At 60.6% G+C, this 7,477-nt stretch overlaps 1 protein-coding gene across 1 annotated transcript in view; it reads left to right on the top strand.

Moving 5' to 3' along the window:
- The window catches only part of LOC104495833 (prominin-1-A-like), a gene marked incomplete at its 5' end in the record, with an annotated part of 9,216 nt that extends 2,792 nt beyond the window's left edge, over positions 1–6,424 (top strand). Inside the window, 16 exons of the mRNA XM_010138866.1 lie at positions 310–373; positions 639–798; positions 1,029–1,181; positions 1,662–1,785; positions 1,939–2,030; positions 2,199–2,283; positions 2,396–2,539; positions 2,784–2,855; positions 3,156–3,245; positions 3,376–3,429; positions 3,797–3,877; positions 4,205–4,273; positions 4,371–4,460; positions 4,725–4,837; positions 6,082–6,099; positions 6,373–6,424. Of these exons, the coding sequence (XP_010137168.1) occupies positions 310–373; positions 639–798; positions 1,029–1,181; positions 1,662–1,785; positions 1,939–2,030; positions 2,199–2,283; positions 2,396–2,539; positions 2,784–2,855; positions 3,156–3,245; positions 3,376–3,429; positions 3,797–3,877; positions 4,205–4,273; positions 4,371–4,460; positions 4,725–4,837; positions 6,082–6,099; positions 6,373–6,424 (1,461 nt within the window). The remainder of the gene's footprint in view (positions 1–309; positions 374–638; positions 799–1,028; positions 1,182–1,661; positions 1,786–1,938; positions 2,031–2,198; positions 2,284–2,395; positions 2,540–2,783; positions 2,856–3,155; positions 3,246–3,375; positions 3,430–3,796; positions 3,878–4,204; positions 4,274–4,370; positions 4,461–4,724; positions 4,838–6,081; positions 6,100–6,372) is intronic.
- Positions 6,425–7,477: the final 1,053 nt, after the last annotated feature.

Below are 7,477 nucleotides of genomic sequence, written 5' to 3'. Positions count from 1 at the left end.
CACTGGCAAATGTGTCTGGCTCCAAGATATCGGCCGATTTAGAGGAGGTAAGGGGTTCTTCCTGCATCCAGGCAAGGCGCTGGGTGCTCCAGGCGCTGCTGGGGCTGTGCTGTGAGGGGGTGTTGGGGATGTGCCCGTTGGCCAGAGCCTGCCTGCTGTCCCTGCCACCCCTGGGTGCTGGCATGGTCAGAGCCAGGTGCTGGGGGGAACCTGGCTGTCCTGTGCCATCTGGGGATGGAGGGCATGTGCTGCTCAGCCCTGGGCTGCGGGCAGGGACATGAGCTGCGCACTCTGCCTCCCTGGCTGCAGGTTAACAACACGCTGCACATGGCCCCTGAGAAGGTGCAAGAGCAGGCCCAGGACGTGGTGACAAGTAAGCAGTGCTATGTGCCAAATTTTCCCTCTCCCAGAGAATCCATACTCCTTTCTGATCCCATCGCTGCCTGGAGACCTCTCGTGCTGACACCCTACTGCCTGCAGCCCTGGCTGTCCCCACATGCTATTGTGCTGATGCCATCCTTGACCAAAGCCACCCCTTCCCGTCCTTTCCCAGTCCCCACTGCCCCAGGCTCTCTTGCCCCAGACAAGCAGGATCTGGGCAGCAGTTCACAGCACCAGCCTGTCCCTGTCCCCTGCAGAGACTCAGGATGAGCTGGTCCTCATCAGGAGGGAGATCAGGAGCTTGCGGGAGCAGCTGCCTCTCCAGGATGTGGAGGAGAATGTTGGGGCCTTTGTGGATAATGTCACGTTGGTGCTAGAGGAGCACAGGGAGACGATCATCACCTTGGATGGGCTCAGGTAGGCGAGGAGCTGCTGCATCCCCCAGCTCTCTTGTCTTGAAATGCTCAGGCTCTCAGTCCTCCGGTTGCTGGAGGTGGGGGCTTGCTCATGATGGGTGCAAGGTAGCCAGAGCTGTGCCTCGCAGCCACCTGTGCTCCTTCTCTGCTGAGAGCTTTTTCCTCCTCAAGAAGGCAGATGATGGGATGCCAGGTGCTGTTGTCTGACTCCTGCCTCTCCTCCTGCCCCAGGTGGATCGTGTGTGTCTTATTCTGCTGCATGGTGCTGCTGGTGGTCCTCTGCAACTTCATGGCGCTGCTGCTGGGGCCCCTGGGGCTGAAGGAAAGTGTGTTGCCCACTCAGCGCAGCAGCCTCTCCAATGCCGGCGGGAACTTCTTCATGGCGTGAGGCTCCCTTGGCTGTGGGGATGCGTGTGGGAGTGGTGGGATGGGTGGGCAGGGCAGGCCTGGGGATGCTCAAGCTTCTAAATCATCAAATTATGGTGGCTCAGCGGCCTGCCCCATGGCAACTCACCACGCGGGTGATAAATGTGAGGGTAAAACATGGTGCCAGTGAAAGGTGTTGGAGCAGAGCCTGTTTGCCCCTTGCCGGCAGGGGGGTCTGGCAGCACGTGTGTGGTCCCACAGCTCTCCAGGTGGGTGGTGGCTCACAAAGCTGGGGGGGACTGAGCCCCAGGGTACAACTCGGCCGTGTTCTGGGAGCCGAAGACAGAGCAGAGATGTGCTTGTGGGAATGGTGGTGCTTCATGGCACTGCTGGGGGGCAAAGGGGTGTGCAGACCCTGGGCTCTGGAGCTGGAGGCAATGCTGGCATCAACGCCAGGGCATGGGGCCTCGGATGCTGACAGCGTCTCTGTCCTGGCAGAGGGGTGGGCTTCAGCTTCATCTTCTCCTGGCTGCTGATGCTGCTGGTGCTGATCACCTTCCTGCTGGGGGGAAACATCTACATGCTCATCTGTGAGCCCTGGCGCAACCAGCAGCTCTTCCAGGTGAGCTCCCCATGGGGAGACACCCCTGCCCGGAGCCACTGCCACCTTTCCAATGGTTGCTAGTGAAGTAGAGGCAGTGCTGGCCAGTTTTGGATGCTCTTTGCAGGTGTTCTGCTCTGCATCTAGTTTCTCCACCTCTTCCCTTGCTCTTAGCTCCTGGACACCCCTGGCCTGATCCCTGGCTTCAACCTGTCGGAGCTGCTGGGCCAGAATGGTAGTACAGCAAACTTCTCAGATATGTACAGGTGGGTCCCAGCCCTGGCATGTCTTTGGGGAAAGGTACATCCTTAGATGCTCCCTGGGCTGGTAGGCACTGATGCCAGGGAAGGAGTGAGGTGCAACTTGAGGACATGGTCCTGAGAGGGGGTGGCCCTCACCTGCTCCGTTTTCAGCCCCATACCCCTCTCCTGCAGGCAGTGCCAGCAAGACACCGCCCTGTGGCAAACGCTGCACTTGGACCAGAGCATATCCCTGGACGAGCTCTTGAATATCAGCCAGGTGAGCACGGGGGTGCCGGGGGCAGGGAGGCAGAGCTGAGATTCAGGGCTGGCACTGGGGGACAGTGAGGGGCCAGCACCATGCCCCATCATGGTTCTCCTTGCTCTGGCAGTACACAGGAGAGATCTCCACGGCCTTCAAGAAGGCGAACATCACTCTGAGCCCCATCTCCCTGCTCAGCCAGAGCCAGAGAGACTTGCTGATGAAGGCCAGCCAGGCTGCGCAGCCTCCCGACTTCACCCTCACCCTGGAGCAGGTGGGCTGGGGCCAGCCTGGTGTTGGGATGGAGAGGTCTGGATGTGTGTTCAGGGTGTCCCTTTGCTGTTGTGGGAGTCCCACTGCAGGCTCCCAGGGTGCCCCCTGCCATCCGTGGTGTCACGCCTTGGGGCAACTGGGCACCTCCTCCATGTGGCAGGCTCTGGCTCCTCTCTTCCCTGCAGGGATGGGGTGCGCCCACCCCGTGAGCCCCATTCTCACAGTTCTGTCTCTGCCTGTTCTAGCTGGATCAGAACGTGACCCAGGGAAGCCTCCTGGATCTGGCCACAGAGCTGGAGCTGCTGGCAGACAAAGAGGTGAGAAGCGCTGGGGACATGGCCACCCTGTCCCCAAAGCCACTGGCTGGGGGGGACCCTCCCCCAACCCGCCCGGGTGTTTTTTCCGGCAAGAGAGGTGAGCAGCGGTGGGCACCGGGCCACCCTGTCCCCAAAGCCACTGGGTGGGGGTGCTCCTCCACAGACCCGCCTGGATGCTGAGGGGAGGCAAAGCTCTTCAGCCTGGCCCAGCTCTTTTCCCCAGCCTGGTTCCCCCATCAGGTGGTTGTGGTGGGGCAGGGACCCTGTGCCAGGGGGCACCACTGACTGCAGCTCCTCCAGGGCACAAATGTGAAAGAAGAGCTGAATGCTCATGCTCGCAAGCTGAGGGACCTGGACAAGGAGATGCAGATGAGCTTCTCTGGGCCACTGGTGAGTGATGCCAGGGTGGGGAAGGTCCTGGGGATGCTGGCTTGGGCTCCCCCACAGCTTGGATCCAGCTGGCATGGTCTTGGCTGAGCTGCGAGGCCCACACCTCTGACCCCACTCTCTCCATCTGCAGCAAAGCCTGAAAGAGAACATTCACTCGGTGCAGGATGGGGCTTCCCAGCTCAAGGTAAGCAGCACAAGGAGGGGGTCCTGAGTACACCCCAGTCTGCAGCACCCTGCAAAGTGCCCTTGAGGTCACGAGGTGGAGATGGTGGGGGTTAACCTGCAGTCTGGGAGGCTGGGGGCTGCTGTGGGACTCCCCAAGCATGTACTGGAGGGGTGCTGCTCCTGGAGCAGGAGGAAGGGGCCCACACCATGGCCCTGCCAGATGCGGGCTCCTTCCATCTGAGGTACTCGGACACTACCAGTGAGTGACTGCTGGGGACAGCACAGCTCAGAGATGCTGTGCCTCATGAATGGCTGCCAGGCAGGGTGTGGGAGCTGTGGGGTCTGCAATTCCTCCATCACGCTGCTGAGAGCACCTTTCACCCTAGGCACAGACAGAAGCTGCACTGGACAAAGCCAGCAAAACCCAGGAGTTCCTGGAGAGGGAAATGGCAAACATCATCAAGAATGTGAGCTCACCTTGCCCTGCTGCCAGACCACCCACTGGGGATGTGACTAGACCCTCACACCAAGACCTCCCTCTGTGCAGGGACGTCAAGCAATGTTTGGCTGCTCATCCTGCCCTGTCACCTTCCCTGGGGTCCCCCGCACCCTTGGGTGCCTCCTCCTGTTATGGCACTCCAGGCAAAGGAGCTGGGGCAGCTGGGGGCTTGCAGCCTCATCGCTGCTGGGTGGAGGTGGTCTGACAGCCTTGATCCCTGACACAAAGGGGACATGGGACATGGAGTGGGCTGGAGGTGCAGCATCTCCACTCTGCTTGCCCCCCCCTCCGCCAGGAGACATGGGCCTTCCTAGAGAAGCTGCTGGACTTCTTTGAGACCTACATTTCCTGGGCCAAGAGTGGGGTGAGTTGAACTTTCCTTGGTGGGGTGGAGGGCAGGGGAGGACAGGCTGCAGAGTTTTGGGGGACACTGACATGGCCTGTCCCCACTGTGTCCGTAGCTGACGAGAGACGTGGCACGTTGCAAGCCCATAGCTCAGACTGTGGATAACGTGGAGGCCATCACCTGCAGCTACATCCTGGACTCTCTGGTGAGTGGGGCAGCAATGTGTTGGGTGACATGTGTGTGTGGGGTGGCTATGAGGTCCCCTTGCTCCCCTCTTCCACAGTAAGAGGGGTGCCCATCTCTGTCCCAAGCAAGCAGGGCTCAGTATCTCCTTGGCACATTGCTGTGGCCAAGAGCAAAGGCTGGGCTTTGAAAAGGGGTGGGTGAGTTGTCTTCAGGGGGGCCTGGGAGCGGAAGATGCTCTCCCAGTTGCTGTCTGGGCTCTGATGGCTCTCCTTCCTGCACCCAGAATGCCTTCTGGTTCAGCCTGGGCTGGTGCACCTTCTTCCTGCTGCCCAGCATCATCCTGGCCGTCAGACTCGCCAAGTTTTACCGCCGCATGGACATCGCAGATGTCTACAGGTGAGAAGCCACCCTCATGCAAACTGCCCCTTTGTGTGCCCTGCGGCAGCCCGTGGGGCTGTTCCTGAAGTAATGCTGGGGGGAACCAGAGCGTGTCCTGGCACCTTCAGCCTCAGAGGATGGAGATGTTTTGGAGAAGAGCCTGGCTCTGCCTGCTCTGCTACTTCTCTTAGGGCAGCTGAAGGTGCATGCGACCCCCTTGGAGGAAGGAGCCTGGCTTGCACAGCAGGGCTGCAGCTCCACCTCACACCTTTTTTTTTTGTGCTGGTGCCCCCAAACGGAAGCACAGCTGGATACTGCACAGGATGCAGCGTGCTGCACAGCTGGCATCACTGCCACACTGCAGGGCTTGCTTCTGCACCTGGGGTTGCCAGCACCCTGGGGCTGCTCCCCAGCCCTCTGCTGACCCACAGCCCCACTGCTAGCGCAGCTGCTGACCCCTGAGGGTAGTCAGCAGGTTCCAGTTGGGTTCCAAATGGCTGAGGGGAACGGCTTGGGCCACCAACACTGGCACTTTTGCCCTCTGCTGACCCACAGCCCCACTGCTAGCGCAGCTGCTGACCCCTGAGGGTAGTCAGCAGGTTCCAGTTGGGTTCCAAATGGCTGAGGGGCACGGCTTGGACCCATAGCGTGGCCAGTTTGCTGGGGGGTCCCCAGCCCAGCCCTGCTGCCTGCCACCCCTCTGCTCCACGGTTGCTGCTGCCTGAGGAGCTGGCGTTTGCAGCACCTCCATGTCCATGGGGGCCCCAGCCAGCCTTCCTCCCCTGCTCCCCCCGCTCCTTCCTGCTCCATGCCCTGGCCTCTCCCAGGACCCACGCAGGATATGGTGCCGAGCTGGGCTGTGCTCTGCCCACAGCGTGCCCAGGCTCCACACTGGTGGCCCTGGTGCCTTTCACTTCCCCCAGCAGCCTGCAGCTGAGCTGCCTGGAGACGTGGGCTCAACTGCCAGGGAAACATGGGGGAGCTGAAAACACGGGGGAGCTGCGTGCCAGCGAGTGCCCTGCTCTGCCTGCCCAGAGAAGGACCAGTGATGCTCTGGGGGCAGCAACATTTGGGGGGGCTGTAAGAAGCTGTGCTCTGTGTCCAGATGGGGCAGCCGGGATGCAGGGGACCACAGCACCCTGCAGCCTCCCATGACCTCTTTGCGTGCCCTGGGGAAGACTGTCCCAGCGGGAGATGCTGGGCTGTCCCAGGATGCATCTTCTTGCCCCACTGACACTGTTCATTTTTTTTCTCCCTTCCAGGAACGAAGCCTTGGAGATGTAAGTAGCAGTGCCAGGTCCTGTGTGGGGTTGGGACCATAGAGTGTTCAAGTGTTCCCCCATCATCTTCCTGCACTTGTAAATTTGGGGGTGCTACTGCTCCCAGCCTCTCCCCAGCTGGGGGGGGGTGTGTGTGTGTGTGTTCTCTGTACCCTCTTTCCTGTGGGGCTGGGTGACGGGGGTGGGATGACATCTGGCCATCCCAGCGCATCCTGGGCTGTCCCTTGCTCCCCTGTGTGGCTGGGGGTGACATAGGTGATCTTGGTTTTGCAGGCCACCCACGTTCAACTTCTACAAACTCCCCCAGCCATCCACGAGGCATTAGCCCCTGTTGCCCACAGCACAGGCATGGAGGAGATGAACCTGGCTGCTCTGTCTGCTGCATCTTCTCTCTGGGCACCGGGGAGCAGGCCAGGACCCCCCGGCTGAAACCCCTTCCCCAGTTCCTGTTATGTGACAATGCCCCAGTATGTGTGGGAGAGGGGGCTTGCCCCTTGCACTGCCCCAGGTGGGACTTCACACCCCCCTACCAGAACCCATGGGCTTAGGGCGGTTTATCCCACCCACGCCACCGCAGCCAGCGCTGCTGGCCAGTGGGAACCTGTTCACCCAGGGCCCCTCACTCAAAAAATGTCACTTTAGTTTTGCAGGGAGCCTCTTTCCAAGGCTGTGATTTTTGGTATCAAACAATAAATGGGTGTTTGTGTGTACTGCTGGCATGTGGCTGAGCTCTTCACATCTGGCTGCTAGGCAAGGACACAGGGGTAGGGGCAGGGAGGGTTCCCCACTGCTGGCACAAGCTGTGCCTGGGACTACAAGGCTCTTGCTGGGGTCCCCAAGTGTGCTCTGCCAATAGCCAGCTCTTGGAGCCCTGACGCAGCCCGTGGGCTGATGCAGGACCACTGCTCAGTGTCCCCGGGGCTTGCTGACATTCCCTCACTGGGCCATCCTTTGCACCTCTGGCTGGGTGGGTGCCAGGTCCTTCCCTAGGAAAAGCTGCGCCAAGAGCCTCCCATCCATGAGGTGCCACCCCATGCTGTCTCTGGTGCCCTCTGGTGACCCTGCTACATGTCATCTGTGGGTTTCCAGTTAGTTTATAGGGTGCCTACAGCCCATGCCTCCCTCCCTCTACTGGATTTGGTGGCATGGGGACTTTCAATGTCCCCCACTGCATGTCCCACACTGCTGCACAGCATGGATGGGTATGGCAAGAGCTGCTCGCACAGGTAAGCCAAGGGCGACTTGGTCTGCACCCGTGGTGGGGTGAGTGCAGGTGTTGCTTTGTGCTGCTCCTTGGTGCAAGCACAGGGACCATCCCAAAAGCTGGGTCAGGCATGGGGGACTTCCGCGAGCAGCTTGACTCGTTTCCTTCGCTGCA

Source organism: Buceros rhinoceros, unplaced genomic scaffold, assembly GCF_000710305.1.
Source record: "Buceros rhinoceros silvestris isolate BGI_N320 unplaced genomic scaffold, ASM71030v1 scaffold34450, whole genome shotgun sequence".
NCBI classification, from domain to species: Eukaryota; Metazoa; Chordata; class Aves; order Bucerotiformes; family Bucerotidae; genus Buceros; species Buceros rhinoceros.
This window is presented reverse-complemented; position numbering and strand designations above follow the sequence as displayed.